General features: G+C 38.6%; 1 protein-coding gene across 7 annotated transcripts; it reads left to right on the forward strand.

Annotated features, from left to right (window-relative positions):
• The first annotated feature begins 312 nt into the window (after positions 1-312).
• Positions 313-24,257, forward strand: LOC147177250 (uncharacterized). 7 transcript variants are annotated; one of them, XM_086072097.1, is made up of 11 exons: positions 313-535; positions 6,287-6,649; positions 9,193-9,312; positions 13,169-13,225; positions 15,504-15,650; positions 15,743-15,910; positions 17,136-17,264; positions 17,584-17,926; positions 19,048-19,777; positions 21,687-21,719; positions 22,017-24,257. In XM_086072097.1, exons 1-10 carry the CDS (start codon positions 418-420, stop codon positions 21,717-21,719), a joined length of 2,208 nt encoding a protein of 735 aa, XP_085928223.1. In that variant the 5' UTR covers positions 313-417; the 3' UTR covers positions 22,017-24,257. The 7 variants fall into 7 exon arrangements, with proteins under 7 accessions (XP_085928223.1, XP_085928220.1, XP_085928221.1 ...); XM_086072094.1 differs by lacking the exon at positions 21,687-21,719; XM_086072095.1 differs by lacking the exon at positions 21,687-21,719 and having other exon boundaries at positions 22,020-24,257.
• Positions 24,258-25,635: the final 1,378 nt, after the last annotated feature.

Below are 25,635 nucleotides of genomic sequence, written 5' to 3' on the forward strand. Positions count from 1 at the left end.
CCTCCTGGACCTGATTAGTAGGACCAGAATTGTTTCGCCTCACGAGTGACATAGTTTAGTGTGCGGACATGTCATAGAGTGGAATTTAGTGCTGAATAATAGTGCTTTTTACAAGTGACAAAAACAATTACTAGTAGTGACTGTCTTAAGAGGGATTTCAAGGATCTAGGGGGTAAAAAAAAATGCTCATATGGCTTTTCATATGTTGTTGTACTGTAGTTCTTTTTTCACTTTTATCCTGAAAAGAAACAAGTAACAGGAACATCGCCAAGGCGCTCTTATTGTGAAAGTATTTTCGGGAAAAGCGCGTTTTAATAGTAGCTTGACACCTTGTGTCCCGTTATCTGCCACTTACTACGCACTTGGTGGCACCGACGTCCCAAGATTGTGTGAGTAGAACAACAAGTGACATCCAAGATGAAACGAGAGAAGAGAATAGAGCGCAACATCCACTTGGATAGACTGAAATTCACTTACAACGTCTGGAGCATGTTTTTCATACCGAAGTGGTGGATCGTGATCGCTTATTTGGCAGGTAGGTGGAAGGAATGAGCAGGTCCACACGGTAAAGTTCTCGTTATACTGTTCACTGCCTGATAAATGGATGCAGTAATTGGTTATAACGACGAAATTTCAGCATTTGCTCAAATGAAATGTTCCTTCTTGACTCTGGTGATCATTTTTCAAGTTGTCTGTGTGTGCAGTTGTGCACTATGCACGCAATTTGTATGTGTGTGCTTTTTTCAGAGCTCACTGATTCGAAAGTCAAGCGGAGCACCTTGAAAGAAGTTTATTTAAAACTAAACCAAGGGTGAATAATCCGAGTTAGGCGGGGTGGGGGGGTTAACTGTTAACTGACTACAACCATGTTGATATTGTTCCCTCACTTTGGTGAGGAGGAAGAATTAAGTACTCTGTAGTAAAGTAGAAATAAATGTACAGTATTCAACTCTTTTACTCAGTAAAGGAAAAAAGGTACACAACTCCCAAATGTACTTGTGTACACGATAAAAAAGCAAAAAAAAAAAAAAAAGGGGGTTATTGATAACAACAAAAATACACTTTACATGTACCTGTAGCCTATGTTTTTTATTTTCAGGTTATCTGGAGAATATTTAAACAGCTGAAGCTATTGGTTTATGTTGGCACGAGACACAATGCATTCACCTCCTTCTTTGGGCCAACATAAATCACACAATTATCTTAAAAAGGGGAATGTCTTGCTTGCCCATATTTGGAAGTGGTTGCTTAGCATCCTACCAGGAAGTAGCTTGGAGGCTAGTCCTACTGGATTTGGACGTGAAGTAGACCGTTTTTCATTTCTCTTGTGTCCTTTTTTTATTTTATTTATTTATTTTTTCTCTCTTGTGTCCTATTGCTCGGAACACTGGGACACCACATTTGTTATTACTTTCTCAATTTTCTCCATGTCATTTACTGTACACACTCATCTTTTTGTTTGTTTGTTTGCGCTCTGAAATGCCTTTGCCAACCAACCCCTGTCCTATTGGTTGCCCCTTCTATTGTTAAAGTGACACCGCTACCAAATTGAAAATTTTCAATTTGAGGCTGGGTGCAGCAGGGTCTGTCCAGGTTTGTCAATGTTGCGCTGTGCACTGCTAAGTGCAGTGTGAAAAGAAGCACAAAGTCCAGATGTAGGGAGTAAAAATAAAAAGCTATTTGTTACTTGTCATGCCTATCATCCTGCACCTACACAAATATTTCTAGCTAAAATAATGATTCAAGTCAAGACTACAACAAATTATGCCACACCCTCAAAACATTCCTAGCCCCACTTCTAATATCGCAACAGGAACCCCCCACCCACCTCCTTCTTCTGCTTATATGTTCTCCCCAGGAGGGATTTTGTTCTAAAAGAGTAATAAAGTGTGGGTTGCTCTAGTAGGTCCTTGATCCTAGAAGAATCAGTCCTCTGTTTTTGTTGTACTCCCTACAAGTAAAGAGAAAGCTCCTCCAAGAGTATTTCTATGTGAGTTGTTTGATCCTTAAACATTATTTAAATCTAAAACACTAATAAGGTAGTTTAAGAAAAAAATGGGGTGGGAGTGTTTGTACACAACTGTTGTCAGGGATCTTCTATTCTCATCTTTCCCAGGACAACAATGTAGTTTAGGGGTACCGTCAAGTCTTGTCACTGAGACGGTACCCTCCAAGGTACTTCTTTTGTACACTTGACTTTTACAGTCTGGGATCTCTGGACAAAGTACAAACTGTTGCCTTGGAGTCCAATTCAGTGGAATTTCTCAGAACCAATAGCATACATCAAGCTCTGATTTATTTGGTCTGGGAAACGATTTCTCCCTTAGGGAATGGAAATAAAAATAATAATATTCAAGGGTTACTATCATAAAATTTCATTTATGGTACCAGTATATTTTTAAAATAATACAAAAAGTAGAAATATTTTTTAAAAGTAATGTGTTAAGATTCTTCATGGTCATACAAAATTTTTATTCTACGTATATACTCATGCCTAAAAAATATTAGTACACTTGACATACCATTCACGTCAAATTTGACCTGTTTTGATCTTGATGTATGACAACTATAAAAAATAATTCAAAATGTCATGATTTTATTTTATTTTTCAAAAAGTACCCAAAATACACAAAAGTAAAAAGATTTCTTTTTTTTTACTGGCGCTACAAAGATTATTTTCTGCCATGATCTTTGTTTTGTTTATTTAATTTTAGTTAAACATTAGTTAGACGTTAGATTAGATATTAGTTGCCATGTTTCCTTGTGTCCCTTTCTGTCAAAGTCTCGTTAAGTTTTATTGTGCCCACCTGTGCTTTTCAACCTGGTCCCTTGTGTCATTCAATTAGCTCCCTCAGTCTTGTCCAGGTTTCTTATCGTTTAAGCCGTTCGTCCACATGACGGCGCGGTTTCGGAGCTTGAAACCGATCACTTTTGAACACGTCCATCTGGACACCATATGCAGGATACTCCACCAGTGATGACTTAATGGTCGCAGCTCGATGACGACGCATTGTCGCACATTGGTGACGGATGCGCCAATTCTCGCGTGACTGCGCGCAAACCGCCAATGGCGGATAGCCGTGTCGTAGTCGTTTTGCGCAGCCTCCTTAGCTTGCTTATGGTTCCGCAGCAAAATATTTTGCTTCTTTATTCCCACGTTCAACAAGCGGTGTTGTACTTGAATCACCGCCATTGTCACTTCTTCTGTGTTCGTCTTTTTCATGTTGTTTTGATACATGCAAAGCCATGTTTGTTCTGTAGAATGCAATAAAGTAAAAAAAAAAAATGTCCGTCTTCTTCGCTGATTCTTCTACGCTTTCTGTCAACTCCATGTGGGTGCACTACAGCGCCACTCCAGGCTTGGCATATACATTACAGCCGTTAAACATCCTCAGCGTCTTCTTTCGGACACATGCAAGTCTTGAAGTGCTTCTGTGTGTATGAGATTTGTTTGAGAAACGAAGCCGGGTTTGCTTCCGTCTGGACGGGGCCTAAGTTCCCTGCTTTCGTTTCGCTTCCTTGTCATGTCTTGTTGCCGTTTCAATCCTTTTCAAGTCAAGTGTTTTTGTTTCGGTCATTTAAAATCATATGGCCGTTATGTTTAGTATTTTGTTTTTCTTTTCATTCTTGTAAATTGAAATTACTTTTTTTCCCTTTTTTTTTTTTAGACATGTATTAGTACGAGTTGAGTAGTCATTGATACCACTAGTACTTTTGATATATAGAATTTCCACAAAACCCCAATGACAATTTTAAATACCTATATATCCCAATACAGCATTTTCCTTAAAATTGTATGCAAATGGAAATTTTCTATTATTTCTAGTTCCTCATCGTAAAACGGCCATAATAGGACGGATGATACTGGTATCGTATTGCCATCGTGAGTACTAAATCCTTGAAATTCACCCATCCCTAAGTTGTCATAGAAACATGCACCTGTTGGTTTTTGAAGGGTCATGGGAAATCTCGAAATAGTAAAAGAGTAAAAAAACAAAACAAAAAAAGCAATAGAATTATCAGACATAACAATGTAGAAATAGACACTATGAAGTTAGGACCAATGATAGTAATGCAGTGTGGTATGATGACGTAAATATGCTTAAGCGTAAAGTAAATAAATTAATGCAATGTGAGCGCACGCCAGTGGGAGTCGGGAGAAGGAGGTGTAAGTTAACCGTGCTGAAGCAACAACGTGCGCGCCCGAAAACACCTGATCCTTGGACCTCGTGTTTTCACAGATGTTAGTGGGTGTGGATGTGTGGGGGTGGCGTGTTTCTTTCACATGGTTCTCCTTGGGGTGAACGTTGCTTCCGACCTGCTGAGTTCAAGCTCCTGGTCATCATGTGACTCCAGCGCCTGCAGCTTCACAGTCTCCAAAACAAGAACAGGGTTGACCAAGTTACAGCTCAGCCTTGTTTTTGTTTTTTTAACACATTCTAACTGCATGTTGGTTAGAGTGCTTTTGTTTTGTCTTTCTCGTTTTTAGAGTAGACTCAGCTTCCCGTTATCTGTGATTGTCAATGGAACGCTAAAAGAAGATAGTAGAACTACATTGGGGGGAAACTGACACTACACTGCAAAAAGGACTGTAGAAAATTTAAGAAAAAAATATAGTAAAATAAGAAAATTATTACTTCAAATAAGCAAAATTATCTGCCAACAGAACGAGAACATTTTACTTAAATTTACCTGTAAGATTTAGAAAAATAAGAAAATAATACTAGGCCCATATTAACCACTGCGGTCTTGAAAATTTTATTTTTAGACGAGAAACAAGTAATGTCGACTTTTTTCAAGCTGTAATATATAGAATATTTTCTTAAAATACATGAGTATTTATTTATTTTTTACACTTGGACAACTTAGCCTGAGTGTCAAGCAGGGCGGTAACAGGTCCCATTTTCTTTGTCATGACCTAGCCAGGAATTGAACCCACAACCTTCAAGTCTGAGGGTAGGCACTCTACCACTAGATCACTGAGCTGGTTCTGAAAGAAGGAAACATGAGCGTAGTAAATATAACAAAATTAACCATGCATATAATTTTCCATTTATTTTAGGACTAGATTATGCAAAATCTTAAAATAAGAAAACTCATGAAACCCCAGTTCAGGGCCTTTGATGTTGGTTAGTTGTCATCTTAAAATGTGGGAAATGCTTGTTTTAATCCTCACAGTACTTAAAATTGGCTGTTAGCACTTAACGCCAAGACTGCTTGATCAAATAAGATAATTGAGTAATAAGTATCTTAAAATAAGCACAATGATCTTGCCTGACAATTTCATTTTAAGTAAAATAACTTGTCAAATCAAAATAAGCAAATTTAGGTTAAATTTAAGAAATTATATCTTACTTAAGATTTTAGTTTTTGCAGTGTAGTTGAGAAATGTGTGCTACTAGCACTACTACTTAAAATTGTAGTTAGCATATAGCTATTCACTAGTAGCGCACAGATGTGAACTTGTGCAAAGTTTTGCCCGACTAGTAACATCTATGTATCCTACTAGAATGCCAAATTTGCCGTACAAGTGTGCAGAAAGTAGTGGAGAGGATTTTTACTTTTGGCTCACTAGTAAGCAATTAAACTTTACACATTTACTGAGCTGCACTAGTAAGACCACCTATAGGCATGTTTCACATATTAGGAGCATCCTCTTAGTGAGGTCAAAGAGTGTACAAGTACATGGACCTAAAAATATATCTGAGTTGATTCAGTGCACCAGTAGGGAAAGGGCACACTAGCAGAACTAGTGTGCACTAGTAGAATGACTGTCTTAGCCTACTACTAGCGTTTTTGTTTTTTTCTCCACCTCTCTAGGACATTTCAAGTAGAATAACGGTGGCATCCTTGAAGCAATTGTCACTAGTAATTATTATTTTTTACTATTTTGGGGTTAATAGGCTCCCGGAGGCTACTGGTGTGTGACACATACCAGCTAGTTAGGCCTAGTAGTGTTATTAGCGCTAGTTTACTAGTTAGGTTTTTGTGGTGGTGTGGTGAAATTCCATGCAGTAGTGAAAAAAAGCTTACTAGTATCACTCTACTGGTGTACCTTAATCATTTAGATGATGAAAGTAAGATGAACTCTACTCACCGTATGCCCTAATCATTCTACTTATGACAAAGAACATACTAGTAGTACATGGACAAATCCACATACAAGTAGGATATCAGTAATAACTCCAACGCCAAATTTCCAGTTGATCATTGAACGTGTTTTGACTGATACTGTGTTGTGTACAAAAAAAAAAAAAGTCAAGTCACTTGCTATTGTTCTCCGCAGGTTTCCTCCCGCAGCAGTGCTGCGGAATTCACGTGTTAGTAAGAGACGACAAGAAATACGCCGTGCTGTTCCAGTCGGTGGTGCTGCCGTGCCAGTTCAACAGCGTGTCCACCCAAACGCCGATCGTGCAGTGGGTCTACAAGTCGTACTGCCGGGACCGCACGCGGGATTCCTTCAGTTTTTCCGACAACCTGGGCGCAGGCGGACCGATGGGAGGAGGAGGAGGTCACGAGAACAGGAAGAAAGCCAGCTACCTGGACTGCTCGGACAGCAGCCGCACGGTGCGAACCGTGGCCTCCGTTGCTGGGTCCTCCGTCACTCTGTCAGAGTACTACAAGAACAGAGACGTTTCCATCATCAACAGTAAGGACTAAGCACCACTCGCATGTTTTCCCAAATTACATTCACATGGTGACATTTTTTTCTCAGTGGCTCGATTAAAACTTGCTGCTAAACTACTGTGCTGCACTTGTAACACTACTAGGTCAAAATAGTAGGTATGTGTCAAGTCAACTTTATTTATACAGCACCTTATCATGTAAAGAAATTCCCAATACAGGGATCAGCAACCTTTCCCGCTCAAAAGAGCCATTTTTGGCCAAATAAAAAACCAAAAATCCGTCTGGAGCCGCAAAACATTTGAAGATTATGTGATGAAGGAAACGGTGTGTCACTCTAATGTTCTGAGGGCTCACCAGCTAATTAGAGCTGCACCATAACGGATAAATATGCAGCATCCAATACTTTGACATTCATTTTCTTCTACCTTTTAGCTTCCGTTTTGTTTTGTTTAGTTTTTTGTTTTTTTCTTTTTGTAATTTTTCATAACTTTGTTTTTTCATATATTTTATGTACTTTTCGGCCTTTCTGTCAAATTTCTGACAGTTTTGGCTATTGTATGGACATATTGCAGTAGTTTTCTACCTCTCGTCTTTGTTTTTGGACATCCACCTATCCATTTTCTTAACTGCTTAATCCTCACAAGCGTTGCAGGCATTTTTGGACATTTTACAACAATTTTTCTTAATTTTTCCTCTGCATTTTTTATTCAATTTTCTGACAATTTGGCAATTTTATGGTAATTTTTTTGCTTTTCCTTTTTGGCATTTTATGGTCAGTTTTTGATACAGTATTTTGTTCTATAAATTTTTTATCTACCTTTTGTTTCGCTTTTTCTGACAACTTTTTGGACTGACATTTTTGGAATATTTAATTATTATGTTTTTATTTATTTATTTATCTAAATCATTATTTAAAGAATATTTGATCTAAATAAAAAAAAAATATGCAAAAAAAAAATTCTACATTTTTTTAGACATCCACATGGAGCCACAGGACAGGGACTAAAGAGCCACATGTTGCAGACACCTGCACTAGTAGCTTTGCCTCGCAAGTGTGAAATAGTTGTCCTACTACTAGTTTGCCAAAGTTGTCCTACTAGTGCACAGAAATTTCGTAATGTTGTGGGAGGCAGTAGTGGAAAAAATATTAATTGTATGACAGTCATTCTACTAATGAACCCGAGTCTTCTCATAATGGAATTGTCATACTATTGTGGACAAAGAGTAAACTAGTACATGGACAATGCAGTGCACTAGTAGATTCTCAAATGGCTGTTTAGCATTGATTTGATATCGTTCATATTCAGCTTTACTTCGGCATACTAGTAGCACAATTATATCTTACTAGTAATGTAAAAGTGTGCTTGAATTGTAAACATTATATAAAAAAAGTAGTCCTAGTAGTGTACAAAAAAAATCCTACTAGAGTACAGAAATTCTATTCAGCAGTGGAAACAACGCTACTAATAAGACATAGTCGTTCTACTAGTGTTCCCTAGTTATTCTACTTGTGGAATAATAATACTATTGAGAACAAGAGAGCACTAGTGCATGGACAATCCAGGGCACTAGTAGATTCTGAGATGGCTTTTCATAAATCTGTTTGTTCGATATCCTTGCTATCCAGCTCAAGCACCATGTACCCGTATGGCACTAGTAAGACAATTCACACTGTGTCTCACTAGTAAAAATGTTTCGACTACTGTATGACATTTCTAAATCCTGTACACTACTTGGACCACTACATGTCACTAGTGATGCAAAATTGTGACCTCTGAGTGCTACTAATAGTGCAAATTACATTATGAAATGCTACTACTTAACATCTAGCACTTTACCAGTTGTACTAGTAGCACACAGTTGTCAACTAGTGCACAGTTTTGCCTGGCTAAAGATATGCAGTTGAAGTAAGACACAGATTCTGCTAGTGTGGATAAAGATGTGATAGTTGATAGTGATGCTGTGAATGGTGTTAAAGAAAAGAAATGACCGATCATTAGATTAGACATTTGCAGTGAGTGACTGATGTCGAAGGGGAGATTGCCTCCAGTAAGCGGCGCACGTCTGGTCCGCTGCGCCTGCTTCCTTGCCAAACAGGAAAAGGAAATCAAGAATACAACCCCCTTTCCTGACTGTTGTTTTTATGTCTGATCTCCTACAATAGAGGCAGCAGCCTTGTATTGTCCTGTATGTGGATAGTTCTCCGGCCAAAAGAACACGAGACATGAGGCAGACTTATTTAAAGTTGTTTGAACATTTATTCCATGTTCTTGATCTCCAGCTGAAGTTCCAGCATCACTTGTAGTACGAGTAGCATCAAGTTGACTAGAAGACTCGAAAGATCATTCAAAATTAGCTAGGGCACTATAGTAGAACGACTGTGTCTTACCAGGAACATTGTTTTCACTAATAGATGACTTTTCTGCATACTACATCATGTATATAATGTATACATGAACTGTAAACTGCATCAGGGTTTGCGTGATTATTTTTTTTTATCACCGGCAGCTTGAAAAAAGCATTTTTCCTGATAATCATTTAATTTCTGCTATTTGTGTCTTGCAGAGGCAGACCTGCGCATCGCAGGGGTCCGGTGGGGGGACAGTGGCGTGTACACATGCAAAGTGGTTATAGCAGACGATGTGGTGGGACAGAATGAAGCCTCCGTGGAGCTGCTTGTTCTTGGTAAGGTGTTAATACTTATGGAGAAGCAGCTAGAAATGAAGATGCCATTCTCGTATGATTTGCTGCATCCATTGCCTCTTGTTGTCTTAAGCATGTCTTTATTAGAAATCCCACCACACACTAATTGACCTCCTGTTTAAGTACAAGTATGCGCAAGCCTGCCCCAGCTTTTGTAAGGAACAAATGCTGGAGCTTATATTGACAGTGTTGCATAATGTGGCATTCAAAAGTGGTCCTATTCACCACCAAGAGAACAATTGGAACCTCATTAATAAGCTGCTTTATAACGAGCGGTGCGATTTCGCTGGAACTCATGGCCCGTTGTCATAGCAACTCACTCACTTATTTTTGCTTTATTACCTCAGACTTTGTTTGATTTTATTATTTTGCAGCCCTTTATATGAATCAGTCCAGTTATCAAGTTATCAATTTGTTTTAGTTTTCATTGGTTTCAATTAGCCAAAAGGGTCATAATCGAACCAAAAGGTACAATTGATAAAGCTAGAAAATGGATGCTACATCTCATGTCCACACATTCAGCCTCAATATGCTTAAAGCCTTCGATGACTGAAATGTATCGCACCAGGTCATTTCACTTTTCTATGCCTTGACAACAAGGCACTCTAAAGCTTCGGTCTGCATGCTGGCTGTCACGTCAGAATTTATTTGTTTTCCCCTCTCTCTCCCACCTTCTCTCCATGATGCATGTGCACTCATGGCCTACAACAAGGCACTACAATGTGGACATGCCACCCTAAAGTCCCAGTCTACACGCTGGCTGCCGTCTTTTTTTTGCTCCCACTCTTCTACCTATTTCCGTGACGTGCGCGCACTCACGGCAGACAATGAGGCGCTCTAAAGCAGCCATGCAGCGTATTATTCAAAGGTAGTGTAAGCATAGCTAATTAGCTAACTGCACAAATCAATTGTGCTGGATAACCAATGATGCAAATGAAGGTGCTCAAGCACTTATAGTATATTAAGGGGAGGGGCTAGTTTAACACAACTTAGTACGGAACAATTCTCACTCTATGTATGTTTTGTTTTCAGCAATCATCTTTGAGCATGTATCGTGTTTAGAAACATATCTTACTCTTACTGTTAAAGAGTCTTTAACATAATGTCACTTTGTACATGTGTGTAGTGTGTATGACTGCAGCATACAGTAGTTCTAGTGTGTGTAGTTTGTCGCACTATACAGTGACAGTGTACTCAATTTATGTGCAAGTCCAAGTGTTACTATAGCAACAGTTGAGAGGCTTGACCCTCTCACTCATTCTCAGTCCTTTTGTCTGCTCTGTCGGCACTTGAAGACTTATGTGTATGTACAAAAACACACATCAGCACCTCACTGGTATTTAGTAAAAAAAACAACAACAACAACGTTATTTGAATAATGGCACTTGTTGAGTTGGGCCACACAAGAAATCGGCGTGCTAAAATGTATCTCCTTGTCTCAGTGTCGCGGACAGGGCATGTGAGGCGCTTCTGTTTCCATAACAACTGTTAGGGCCTCTGGGAGTTATTTAGAGGTTTCTTTGTTTTATGAGCAAATAGTTTCAAGTGGCAATAATATGGGGATTACTTTTAATGAAACAGACGGGGTAGTGGTCAGAATAGTGTACTACAATAGATGAAGGGTGACATCATGTCTCGCAGCTAATGGTGAGCGCTGTAAACCTGTGCGTAATAATGGAAATCAAATTAATGGTGTGTAAAACAACAACTGCTAATTTAGTCTAGTATGTTGGATTTTGTGCAAATGTTAACAAATCCAAAAACACCAAATGGATGAAGGAACTGCATGAAAAGAAAATACAGCGGAGACCCGTTATTCACGGGGGAAAGTGACTGAGTCAGCCCGTAAATAGTAAAAAGCCACACATAATTGACAGCCAACATACAAACCCAATTCCCAAAAAGTTGGGACACTATACAAATTGTGAATAAAAACTGAATGCAATTATGTGGAAGTGCCAAATTTCAATATTTTTTTCAGAATAGAACAAAGATGACAGGTCAAAAGTTTAAACTGAGAAAATGTATCATTTTAGGGGGAAAATATGTTGATTGTAAATTTCAGGATGTCAACAAATCTCTAACAAGTTGGGACAGGTAACAATAAGAGGCTGGAAAAGTCAATTGCACTTAACAACATTCAGTTTTTATTCACAATTTGTATAGTGTCCCAACTTTTGGGGAATTGGGTTTGTAATTGCAAAGAGATTTTATTTTATTCAGTTATTTATTAATGCCAGTATAATCTGTCCAGGGCCTTCAGAATCATTAGTTCTGGCTCAAGTAACGTAAACAAATTGTACAAATACCACCTGCTTCGCTTCTGCAAGCAGCATATTTGAAACGATATAAAGCTGAGTCATCTGACACCCGATAACAGAGGCAGCAGTTCTACTGGAATTCCACACAAGCAGATTGGTGTCCGAAAAGCAAACCTAAGGTATCCTAAGTCCAGATACAGTTGATTTGCGTACCATTTGTCCATCTGATTCCCAACAATCTTAGTGGTTTTGTTTTTTGTCTGTTCCCAAAGCCAGAAAGATGCCTACTGAGGTATGGCCACTGTCAGCTGTGACCAAGCGAAGCATCAGGACTACACATGCAGTATTGCTTATCACTTTAGCTTTGTAGCTTTGTCACTTTCCCTCTGCTTCAACTGCTCACAAGAGCACGCTGGTATATTCACCTTTCACGATTGATTTGTATATAAAATACTTCCAAAGAGTTTGAAGACGGTCAAATTGAGTTCACCTGTAAAGGATCAAATTCGCTATACCGTAACTATTATAGTGTCATTGTGAAATGTCACCCAAAAAGCAAATACCCCTGTTCCCTAACTTTCTGCGAGCAGCGCAAATGTAAAGAATTACCGGTATAGCAATATCGCAAAATTCTAAACACTTCAGAGATTCATCCTGAATTGATAAATGGAACGCTCCAGCCAAGGCCGGCAAGTTTCGGAATGTTTTCACGCAGCCTGTTTGTAAGATGACTGCCGACTATCATATTTCAACTCTGCATGTCATATCCACTGCAGCTGTCATCACTGAAGTTATTTTCACAAATCAAACGATTACTCTGTTTTAATTCCATTTGGATTTCATCCATTTTGAAACCAGACTGGAATGGCGCATGTCGATGCTCTCTTACTGACTATCTGAGGCACTCACATTCTTGATCTGTGTCTGTACACTCCAGCCACTTTATTTACACCTGTACAATCTGATGTGATCCAATGCATAAGCAAATAAATGTATTAGTGGTCATTTTTATGAAAGTAATGAAACCAAGAACACATTACATTTCAGAGCTGATCTGAATAGAAGTGGTGGTAATTAGAGATTTTATTCACGTTTAGTCATTCTTATTTTTTATTTTTTTTACTCATTGCCATTCTAGTCAGTGAAGTAGTTTATCTACGGTAAAATATTTCACTAGTGTATATAAGCGAAATAAAAAGTGTATCATTTGCATACATACCGTATATACATTGTAAAATACAGAAATACAGTTAATACAAGATAAAACGCAAACAAATTAAAGTGGAATAAGAACAATTCTAACCTTACAAAACAACAACAACAAATCAAAACAATCTAAGTTAACGTTCTTAATTTGCCGGTTTTACAGTATATTGGATGCCAAGGGCTTATACATGTGTACCTAATAAAGTGGCCAGTGATTGTGTTCAAGTGCTTATATTTCTTATATTTCTTATATTTCTCATTGTCTGAATGCATGCTGCTGCACCGATAACCTCCTTCAACGCAGGATTCTTTGGTTACACCCACCTCATTCCCTTTCCTCTCCTCTTCACCTGTGCTCTGTCTCTCACCAGGTTTCTCAGGCCTGCCTGGAGATCTGCTTCCTGACTTTGATTTGAAGATTATGCCAGGTAGGGGCATAATGAACCCCCAACCCTCACCCTCATCTGCTTCCTTTCGCTCTTACTAACACTAACTGTGTGCCAACTGTATAATCGATGCTTTACTCAGCCAATAACTGGTTTGGTAGACATGTGACATCAATTGTTTGCCTTGACATTTATTTTGTAATGACAGGTCATATTCAGTTTAGGGCTGTCACTATCGATTATTTTTAGATTTGATTATTGTACTGATTACAATGGTATACAATAACCTGATAACATTTGATTTTGCACTTAAGTGTATTACGTTTTTGCCCTGATTACTGTTGCTGTTAATGTGGTATTAGTCAGTGATTAAAAACAAAACTAAACAGTTAAACAACAATTCATTCAGCGATATCACACAAGAGGGAATGATGACGTACTGACCAATCTTTTGGAAACGGATTTATTTACTGGTTCGATCAATGTTTTTCAAAGTAAAAGCAGATGTTCGCAAATGTCTTATTTTGATTAAACATAAACGATAATCAGTCTGCTTTCATGAAAGATTACAGACTTTTGAGCATTAAGGCGCCTTCATTTTGTGTGTGTTTATGAGTGTGTTCTGGGGGGGTTTCTTTACTGGTATGTATGAATGTGGATGGGTGAATGTGAGCCTCTGTTAAGCCCTTTGGCCACTGTGATGTGACTAAACCGCAATATAAGTACACTGACTCATTTTGTTTTTTTTGTTTTGCTTTTACAATACATATTTTTATAGTTCAGTTCTATTTAAGTTTTAGGCGTAATAAATTTGCATTTAATATTTAACTGTTTAAAAAAAAGTTAAAGGCATACATTTTTATGTAAGTTTTTTTTGCAGTACATTGTTAGTTGAATCATTTAAGTACTTTATTTTTTGGGGTATGTAAGCACAGTGTTAATGTTCAGTCTGTGCATAATGTTCATTTTACATTTCACTTTGGCTGCCAGTAGTCCTTTACTGTACTGTATGTTAGTTTGTATGATGGAGACACTTGGAGAGGTAAGTATTGTTTGAGGTGGTACTTTGTGTAAAATATTTGAGAAACGGTCATTAAAACTACGTAAAAACTACGTAAACAGTTGATGGCTTTAGTCAAAGTGGAGAACTTATTCAAAGCTTTTTAACACTCGCATTTGAATCCACTTTTGGCTTTTGGCGCCCAGCTCCCATGCAAAACAGCTATTATGCTTTTTCAAGGTCTATTTATGTTTGTGGCTTGCATGCTATCTCATTGTCTAAAACGCCCCGGGACAAACTGTAATCTAAAAGGAGGGACTTTTCCGCTCTCCTTCCATATTTAATCATCACATAGTGTGCTGTTTGTGGAGCAATTGTATAGATGCGTCTGACAACATGATAAGGAGTTACTGGGTCACACAGAATGCTTACTGGGAGCTTATCTTTGGAGTGGATGTGTGTGGTAATGTTTGTTAATGAGATCCCATTACAAACAGATTTGTTGAAACAGCAGCGGGAACTGTTCCTTTCCTTCCTGTAGCTAAATCAGGTTTCCTCTCTGTGTATTTGTGTGTTTAAAGAGATATTGTTGCCCTTGATTTCACATAGTTAGAATGTCCTTATCAGCCTCCTCCTTCTCCTCCTCCTTTCTGTCTCCACTCCAGAGATGTTATGGAGTTTATTTGCTTGCGGAATGAAGGTGTAATCAGCAGCACTCAATACTCCCAAGCATTTTTTGTATCAAAATATCTTTTTTGGGGGCGGTTTTAAACTGTCTGTTTATCAGATGAACATAATTTGCTCTATTTTCAGCGTAAAAACTGCCGCATCTTGATTTTCGTACCGGGCCAAGTCCAGTTTAGTCTATTTTGAGAATCTGGCATTTTGTTTTTTGTGCATCTGACAATTTAGTGACAGAAAGTAAACAAGACTTTAGACCAGGTGAAAAAGGTCTAAGTGGTGGCACAGGTCATGTAACGTGATATTGGTGAATTTGTTTAACTCATTCACTGCCAGAAATGTATTTAAAAAAAAAAAGATTATTAAAAATTAGGGGCAAGAGGCGATTTTTTTTTTATTGTAATTTTTATTTTATTTTATTTTTTATGGAGAGCTCAGCTCATTCGGTAATTTCACCGATTTGACATGTCATCATCATTGCTCTCTTTTTTATTATTATTTATTTTTATAAAAAAAACAGTATGTAAGGGTTAATGAAACGAAAAGGTCTCAATCAAATGCCAAATATTGTACACCTCTTATTGGAACGTTCTCGTGTGTGTCCGTGCTTATTTCTTTGTTGATTGTCTGCTCTTCCAGAATGGGTGTTTGTGGCAGCCGTGGCACTGGGCAGCGTCTTGTTCCTTCTGTTGGTTGGCGTGTGCTGGTGTCAGTGTTGTCCTCACTCTTGCTGCTGCTACGTGAGCTGCTGCTGCTGCCCGGACACATGCTGCTGCCCCAAGCATTGTGAGTGAAATGTGAAACGCAAATCTGAAAATCTCACATGTGCCTCACAACAATTTAGACCAAGTACCGCTTTATATTCTTTTTTATTGTAGTGTACGAGGCAGGTAAAGGAATAAAGATGGGCACCTCCACCCTGCAGATACCTGCATACCCGCCATACTTTGTTTCTGGCGTCCCAGCAATGGTGCCTATTGCGCCCCCTTCGCTGGTGGAAAAGCTGTCATCTGTTCCTCCTTCAGATGGTAGTCTACACACAGCAGGTCAGTCGTTCTCACTTCTAATAACAGAGTATTAGAAAAATTGGGGTGCCAAAGTGAGTTAATTTATATTTCCCATAACGCCACTAGCTTTAAACGCGCGATTAATGACCGCCCCTTACTTGGAAAGCCTGTACTGGGGGAATTCCAGTCGCAACACAGCAGACACAGACACGTCAAAATGTTGCAGTGATGAATTTAATCATAATGTATGGATTTGTGGAGACTGGGGTCAAGTTGTATTTTACAATTTTAAAAATGTGCAGAATTTCACTGAGCTGTCACCATCATCTTACAAAAGCAATTATGCCATCTAGTGGCAGAAAAATGACTTTAGTACAAATCAATATTACACTCGCTTTTTACAGTACAGTACGTCTTTTTAATTTTAACTAAATTTTCATGAATTATTATAAAATTACTGCAGCATTGACTAAAAGATGCAGCCATATTTAACTTTTTTTTCCTCTTTTATGTTAATAAGAGTATATAAACATTTTATTATACATTTTATTGTACATTTAGAACAGATAAAATTTGCAATTAATCTATTGAAGTCATGCTGTTAATTACGGTTAAAAAAAATATATCGCCTAACGCCGTTTCAGGCCTAACCTAAAATGCACTAGAACCATAACAGGAGACTTTTATTTGATCTTGAATATTTGAGTTTAAATATTTAGATATGGTCAATTTAAAGAGTAAGTCAACATTAAACGTTTTTTGACAATAATATGTTATATGTGACCTCACTAATCTAAACATGACATTCTGATTAATATTACATTTGTGGAATATGACTTATACAGCAAAATCCAGCCGTTTTTATCAATCTCAGGGGGCGGCCATTTTGCCACTTGCTGTCGACTGAAGATGACATCACAGTCGCTAAAGGCTCAGGCAACGACCAATCATAGCTGACCTGTTTTATGAAGCTGATCTGTGATTGGCAAGTGGCAAATGGCAAATTTTGATAAAAACTGCTGGATTTTGTGCAATTTTAGCCAGAATGCAGTATTTAGACTAATGGGGCGTTATTGTCAATCATTTTTGGCGGGGTTGACTTCCGCTTCAAGTTCAAAGCCCAATATCCCTACCTTCTTCTATGTCATTCTAATTCGACCACAGCAATAGTAATAAAGAAAAGAAAAGCATCATTCATACAGTTAGTGTTTCATACCAAGAAAAACAATCAAAAGTGCTGATGGGATCCAGTGTTTATGTCCAGTTCCGATGCATGCAGTAGGAGCTCCCTACCGCTTACCCTCACCTCAGCACCAGGACTCTCTCAGGGTTCTGCACTATGTAGAGAACCAACTGGCTCACTTCAACCCCACCAGGTCCGCCAGTCACCAGTGTAAGCTTCAGAAACCCGTCCCGTGGCTTCTACTGTCCATGTGCAATCAAGAGATTCTTTAGCATGCTCATGTAATCCTCGGACACCGCATGCTGGGATGCTCATCTTATTGTTGCTTATTAGGTTTGTCTTTGCATGATTCTCTGGATTCAACAATTCTGCCTTTCCGGTAGTTCTGATATCCAAACTTGCATGTCTTTTCTCTCATCAAACATGTATAAGCTCTCATATTTTCCTCTCTGTTTTCATCTTTACAATTTAATCTAATACTAAATTGTGATTTTATAGTCATGCTAATTAATCCATCCATTCCTTCCAGCCTGTGGCGTGTCCGAGCTGAGTTCCCTCCATGAGGGAGAAAACGCTTTTCGCCAAACTTTCCGGAAGGTCCAGGCGAAAGCGCTTCCGCCCATCCCGGATGACGATCCTCAACCCGAACCCAGACGATACAGAGACAACCGCAGCCCAGAGCCACAGCGGTTGCGTGACAACCCCCCTTCATCGCCCCAGCGCTATCGCGAGGACCCTGAGCCAGAGCCCCGTCTATGTGCGGAGGACTCCATCCTGCCACGCCGCTACAGTGATGATCCTCCTCCCCAGCCTCACAGGCACATACGTGATGCTCGGCAACAGAACCACAGTGAGGAGAATCGCCATAACAGGTACGGCTAAGCAAACCTGCATCTTATACAATACAGATGATCTCTGAGTGATTGATTCACACACAAAAAGATTTGTAATTACCTTTAGATGCCACTAGATGGCGACGAAGCCCTTCTTTCCTATTAGACAAAGCTACGGCCTGACTAAATGAAGTTCCTCCTGTCCCTTCAACATACAGTAGTGCGCTGAAATGAGTGCTGTCAAAGTTGAATAAACATGACTACATGCATTATAGTAAAGCATTTAGTAAATGTGCGTGTATGACATTCATAATATTATGGGGTAATTTTTTTCCCATTTTAAATTATGCAAGTAATTAACTGACTAGAAAAGAGGTGGATAAGCGTGTGCAGTGGATCGAAATTTTTTGAAGATGTCCTAACATTAAACACATCTCTTCAAATTTAGCAGGCAAAATTTTTTCATAAAAAAGCCTTTTTAATTAAGCGATTAATCGTGATTAATCAAGATTCGATTAATGTGATTTAAAAAAATATATCATTTACAGCACTAGTTGTAATGTTCGTAACTCAAAACTAGGGATGGGCGAGTACTGCTGCGAGGTATCGTTATCGTTGTCGATACAATCCTATTTTACGGTATCGGTACTCGCAACGGTGTGGCCATTTTACAATCAGGAATTAGACAGATAGAAAATTGACATTCAATTCATGCAATTTTAAGGAAAATGCTAAATTGAGATCAATAGGTCTTTATTGAAATGATCTGTCATTGTTTTTTGGGAGGAATTTTTACATACTACACAAAAAAGAGCATTGTTGAACCAACTTAAGTTTAAAAGGAGAAATGTTGACCAACTTAATTGAATTGCTTCAATTAATTGAATGAAGTTAATCCAAGTTCATATATAAAGCTTATTTAATTATGAGGTCATTAAGTTGAATCACCTGAGTTCATTCAACTTAATATATTAACTTGGATTAACTTAATTCAATCGTGTGTTACCACTTGAAGCAAATCAATTAAGTTGGTCAGCAATTCTGTTTGAGTGTAGTGGTATCGGTATTTGGTATCTGTGTCATAGATTCCCCAAAGAAATACCTACACTGTCCTCACCTTCTTTTTCAGTTCTGCTTTGACATGTTCTTGTATTTTCCAGGTGGAACCCTCGATCGGAGCATCTGGAAAGAAAGTCTTATCGAACTGCGGGACGGACCGGCTCGCTGGATGAGCTGGAAGAGTTCGCTGCCATATACAAGCAAAGAGGACGCAGACAAGCAGAAAGAAGAGACGATGAAGACGACGAACCAGAGCTTCGGGAGTTGAGTAGATGTCCTTCGTACCGGCACGGTCCACCGCAGCACCACTACGACGATCGCAATGAGCTCGGAGACTGCCGTGACCTCGAGGACCGACCCAGAAGAAAAAAGAAAAATGGACATAACATAAGTCCACTTCCATCCCCTAAAAAGAGGCGGGGCACCTGGGGCAATGGGCGTCCCGTCTCACCCCCTCCCCTCGTGAGTCCACCATCGACTTCTTCTCAAGAGAAAGACTATGACAGCGCATTCCTGAACAGCCTGCTGGAGCGTAAAGCTAAGCTACGAGGAGTCAACCACGGGAAGAGCGGCGCCAGGGGAGAGGACGATTCAGACACACCCTCAAAGGGAAGCTCGAAAAAGAGCAGCGGGGAGTCCGGCCGGCACTGTAGCAGGTCACCTAGCAACAGACTTGAAGCCGATTCACTGGCCCCTTACTCGGATACAGAGCGAAACAGGAGTGACAGGCCGTCTCCGCGGCCACTCCCAGCATGCACTCGCTCTCCGCAACCTCCTGCTCCTTCCCCGCTCAGTCGGCGAGGGGAGACCAGAGACAAGACTCGGAAAGTGGTGAGTTATATTTGGTTGGGACGGGTGCTGATCAGAGGTTCCACATTCCAGATTTACCATTTATAGAGAGAGCATCATTACACATTTTCCCAAAATTATTTTACTCCACCCGCACACTTGAAACAAATGTAAAATTATTCAAACATACTTTTTCAAGTATTCACAGGGACCTATTTCCACTCTCTCATCAAGAGAGACACACTCACTTGCACAGGTTCCAAATAAGAAGCAAAGCGTATTTGCGTCGAGCAGTTTGTCACTCCCAGTTAAGTTAACTGTAAAATTGACACATAAAACAAAATGAGAATTGTTTTATTTAAACCATATATTCTAATTTCAGCGAATGGGAGCGGTGATAATTTTGTCACCAAAAAATTGTCTTCATATTTTTCGTCACGGAAAAATATTTTCAAACAAAAATTCGACCAAAACTGCAGCTGTCAAATTAATCTCAAGCAATTATGCACTTTTTTTTATTTAGGTGAAAACTAAGTTATATTATTGTCAGTTCAACATGTTTCATTGAAACAATTAATAAAGACACCTTTGTATTAAATGTGTCTTGCATTTTAAACTACAGTTACAAATAGGTGTGTTATAATTTTCTGTATAAAAGTTTAAATGTATGCTGAAAGAAAATATCGACTGAACTGTCAATTTAGTCGACTAAAATTGGATTAAAACTAAAATACAATCAGATGACTGAATTATGACAAAAACTTTAATTCATTTTTGTCAAAACACTATAACTAAAACTAAATTAAAATTAATTGTCCAAATTAACACTGAATGGGAGTCTACTAGCTTAATGCTGCATAAAATGCCACAGTAAGGCTAATGGAATTAGCGTATTTATTACAGTGATTGTAAACTTTCAAAAAAACTGCTACTTTAACACACACAGACGAGCAACGCAAACAAACATCATACAACCGGCATAACATATATAGTCTTTCTGTTTTATTTGAACAATGGTTTTTACTGGAGATTAATTGGGGACCTTCTCTGCATCTTCTTCCTGCTGTTAATTCCTTGCTGCAAGTCTTCCAGTATACCTGCCCACAAGAGTTACGGCACAAGATGGTATTACACTGAAGGCACATGACTCTAAATTCGGCCTTGCATGACACTTTAAAAATACCAAAAAAACGTTGCTTGAAGGGTAATCCAACCCCCCAAAAAATATTTTAAAATATGTTCCATTTGCCTTCACTAGTCTAATCGCAACATTCTGATTAATGTTATGTTTGTGGAATATGAATTAAATGAAATACAATTAAATTAAAGAAAAATCCACCTGTATAAATCCATCTCAGGGGGTTGCCATTTTGCTACTTGGTGTCGGGTGAAAATGACATCACAGTTGCTCAGGGTTCAGGTAACGACCAATCACAGCTCCGTTTGCAAAACATCTCGAACTCAAAAAATAGGTGAGCCGTGATTGGTTCTGAGCCCTGAGTAACTGTGATGTCATCTTCAATTGACAGCATGGAGCAAAATGGCCGGCCGCTGAAATGGACAAAATGGTGGATATTGCTGCTTTAGACAAGGCGTTTAGATTAGTGAAGGTGCATAAAACATATATTATTGTAAAGAATATTTTTCGGTCGGCTTCCCCTTTAAAAATCAGTGAGTTAGCGGCAGGGATGAACTGCGATATAGTTTTCATTTACTGCAAATAATGTGTCTTTGTTCATCTATTCTATGCCAATGGCATGTAGTGACATGCAGAGTAATGAAATACTCCATTACACGAGGTAGGTCGATTCATTTGAGATAAACCTGTGTACCCACTTGTGACGTTTTTGTTTGGTGGCATCCCGTGAGAGTTTTCCTCATATAAAATATGTGTCTTGACACAGTAAAGGTCGGGAACCACTGCTCTATATTAAACTGTTTACCTTTACAGGTCAGGTTCGCATGCTACCCGAATGAAAACTAGGTAGATTTTTCTGCTCTGCATCCAGTCCCTCCACCCTCACTAAAATCCCCCCCCCCTCCTTAAAGTATTGGGCGAAACTCTCTTCAACATCAAAAGTCCTTCTCAAAATGTAATGCAGTATTTACCAGAGTTGGCTTCCATTTTAGTGTGTTTGAATCTTAATGACAGAAGTTGAAGTGCAGTTTGTCCTTAAGTTCCCCTTCACCACTATAACTCCGTGTGGCCTAACCAGGGAATCACGCCTCTATTCATCCACACGTTGCCACGTAAACTCACTTGTACTGTTTTCATCCTCAGCAGGCAACTCTTCTCAGCCGGGACTCCCTCATCGTGTGATTGGCTGAAAGAGCCTCAGCGCTTGGAAGGGGCAGACCATGTGATTCAATGGGAGCTGCAGTACGTATGTGAGAGCTGATAAAAGACTCACTGTAACTGGTACACTTGAATGGAGACATAGATGACATGCAGATTGACTAAACTGCTGATGTCATCGCTGCTTCGTTTGTGTCACCACTTGCCAAGTGTACGTCTCAGCTGGACTAATGGGGGCTTGGTGTGTGACCTGGAAAAGTCCCTCCTGACAGGACCACCCCACTGACCTTCCTTCTTTTAAAGGCGGATGGAAACGAATGAAAGTAGCTTTATGCCTCCGGCACAATGAGCACATTCATTTCAGTTTGATGAGACAGATACATTAAAAAGAGTGGAGAGTACGTATGAGTTGATAACAGTATGGTAACTACCATTAACAAAGTTTAAAAACATTTTGAGTTAAAACATATAGTAGGTTACACAATTATTTTTTTAAAAAAAAAGCTTTCATGTACAGCAGACTGTGCACTACTGCAAATAACAAAAGAACCTCAAGTATTTTACGACCACACAAAAAGGTTTGCAATTTCCGATAACTGCCACAAGAATGCAGCAAAGCATGACTCTGGCCTCATGCCAACTTAGTTCCTTGCCGTCAATTAGTATAGTATATCTGTGCCATCTAAGTTTAAATTTGAATTACTAGTAATGATTATTTATTTTTTTACCATCAAACGGAAATTTTCAACCATCAGAAAGAGATTTAAGAGATTGAAAAAATCAACCTCTTAAATTCAAACTCAGATGGAAAAAAAATACCACAAGGTCAAACTATTTTTGTTTGTTTGTTTGTTTTTTAACAATCATGGGGGGAGACGTAAGTGTTAGAAATTCAAACTCAAATTGTGCAAAAATAACACTTGTTGACTTTTTTTTAATGGTACAAATAATTCAGTGTCAGATCTTGTGGTATTTTTCTACCATTTGAGTTAATACATAAAATAATTAGAATTTTAATAATAATAACAATGCATCGGATTTATATAGCGCTTTTCTAGACACTCAAATACGCTTTACAATGGAATGGATACATTATTCATGCACTCACACATTCACACTGTGGTGGCGGTAAGCTACTTAAGTAGCCACAGCTGCCCGGGGCAGGCTGACGGAAGCGTGGCTGCCAGTGAGCGCCAATTTTACACCTTTTTTTTTCCACAGATTTTTTAAAACATCAGTTCAAAATTTGATGGTGAAAAAATATCAAAGTCTAACTCATACGGCACAGAAATACAAGATGTAACTATTGATTTTACAACATTAAAAAAATTACTTGTTAGAAGTTCAAACTCAAATGGCATACAGCAATTAGATGCATTTTCAACAAATAACAGAGGATAGATTCCACCCCCCCCCCCAAAAAAAAATCGATGAATCAGTATCACCAAATATGGAAATCAATTAAAGTTCATTTAACCTTAACACAATAGATAGAGTTGAATTAACAATGCCAAATAATGTGTGACCTTCACCCCAAGCCGCTATTGGATTTCTTTATTTTAAAGCTACTACACTCGAAACAAACAGTAGCTCAACCAGCAAACACAAACGAGTTGACCAATCACATCAGTTTGTTGTGCATCCAAAAGCATCCAAGGTCTTGGCAACATGGGGAAAGTCTGCGCTGTCTGTTATGAGATTCGCATGCATCAGCGTGAATCTAAAAAAGTTTGGACTTTGGACTAATACGCTGACTGTTTCCTGACCAAATTTAATTCACCATGTACATTGCAATTCATTTGTTGAAGTCCCTATTAACTCATTCACTGCCATAGACGTAAAAAAATAATTTGAACTATTTCTATTAGTTTCACATTTTTTCCACTTTTGTTAACAAGAGTATGATAACCTAGATTATTATTTTTTTTGTACATTTAGAACAGATACAAAATGTGTGATTAATCGTGAGTTAACTAGTGAAGTCATGTGATTAATTACAATTTTTAAAAAATGAATCGCCTGATGCCCCTAATTTAAAAAAATTATAAATAAAAATGAAGGGCGTCAGACGATTACAATTTTAATAATAGAAATAATAGAAATAGTTCAAATTAATTTTTGACATCTATAGCCGTCAATGGCAGTGAATGAGTTAATAAAACAGTAACATGTATTGACTCTGTGTAAGTGAAGCTTCGTTCCCAATTAAAAGCTGTGCAAATGGGATTCTTGAGTTTTTCCTTTGTGTGTAAAACAATGACAATACAGAATGTGCCATTTTAAGGTTACAGTATAGAGTTCCGATGTGTACCCATTATTTTTGTGTATAAAAGAATAATGATATTTGAGTCAGTACAAAAGCAGTCATACTTGGGCCTTATGATGGATATCAGGGAAATTCAATAAATTACTTATTCATAAACTTGAACTTCAGTAGCAATTGCATATTAATTTGGCGATATGGAATATCATTTGGTGCATTTTTTTTCTTCTAATTTTGGCTAAGGAAACAATGCCAAGTATGACTCATGTCTTTGTCCATTGTTGCAGTGACAGGCTGCCATTCTTCACTACACAGCTGGAGTAAAACACACGCAGCAGTTCTGCTTGCTCAGCCTCGGATATCTTTGGAATGTATTTGATATCTTGAACCATGTACTGCAATGAATTTTAGATCAACTAAGTTGTGTTGAATCAGAGAAAATGGTGAGAATGGTGAGAATCTTAAACGGTAACTATGACATACGTGTGTCTTTTATTATTATTATTTTTTTGTGGGATAGTAGTAGCAGTCTTCAAGAGGGAGCTTGAAACAGTCCCAAGAACTGTGCAGAGGTTCCTGCAGTCACATGCACCTGTTGGTTTTTGAAGGGTCAGAGGGGAATCTCAAAACAGCGAAAGAGTAAAACTGCATAAGCACAAGGACCAGAAGTCATACAAGGTCAGTTCATGCTGTGATATAAAGTAGGGTAAACAATCAAAACAAAGAGGATATTCTTCTCTAAACATAAAGATAAACTATGTACACGCTGACATTTATAAGAATCCCTTTTTGGTTGTCTGTGAGTCAGATGGGAGGTAAAGCCAGCGACCACTCATGCTTACAGATTTTGTTAGGAATGTAGTTGAGCAACTCCCTACACGAGATCATGATGTCATCATTCACCGTACAAAAGTGAATAGGTTATTGAGAACAGTAAACTCACTTTAATATTTGTTAGATTTGTAAATACATGCAAATGAAAATCGAATATCTGAAACTGCATTGCCTGAACTAGGTCACATTTCCCTCTAGGGCATGGGTGACCAAGTTTGGTCCTTGAGAGCCACTATCCAGCCTGTTGTCCATGTTTCCCTCCTTCCGCGCAGCTGAATCTAATGATCAGCTCATCAGCAAGCTTTGCAGAAGCCTGATAACGATCCTGATCATGAATCAGGTGTGTTAGTGGAGAGAAACATGTAAAACAGGCTGGATAGTGGCTCTCGAGGACCGAACTTGGCCACCCCTACTCTAGGGTATAAGGTAGACAAAATATTGTATTGCAAACACCTCTCAGCATATATTAAAATAGTAAAGCAAACAAACAAAAACAATATCTGGATT

The sequence above is a fragment of the Leptonotus elevatus genome, chromosome 3 (genome assembly GCF_054856555.1).
Source record: "Leptonotus elevatus isolate MCC_2025b chromosome 3, RoL_Lele_1.0, whole genome shotgun sequence".
NCBI lineage: Eukaryota > Metazoa > Chordata > Actinopteri > Syngnathiformes > Syngnathidae > Leptonotus > Leptonotus elevatus.

Bases quoted from the DNA above. Each gene is read 5' to 3' on its own strand.
- LOC147177250 (XM_086072094.1), top strand. From the start codon at position 418: ATGAAACGAGAGAAGAGAATAGAGCGCAACATCCACTTGGATAGACTG. The intron at 13,226-15,503 runs GTAGGGGCATAA...CTGCTCTTCCAG, and splicing joins TGATTTGAAGATTATGCCAG to AATGGGTGTTTGTGGCAGCC. The intron at 17,927-19,047 runs GTACGGCTAAGC...TGTATTTTCCAG, and splicing joins GAGGAGAATCGCCATAACAG to GTGGAACCCTCGATCGGAGC.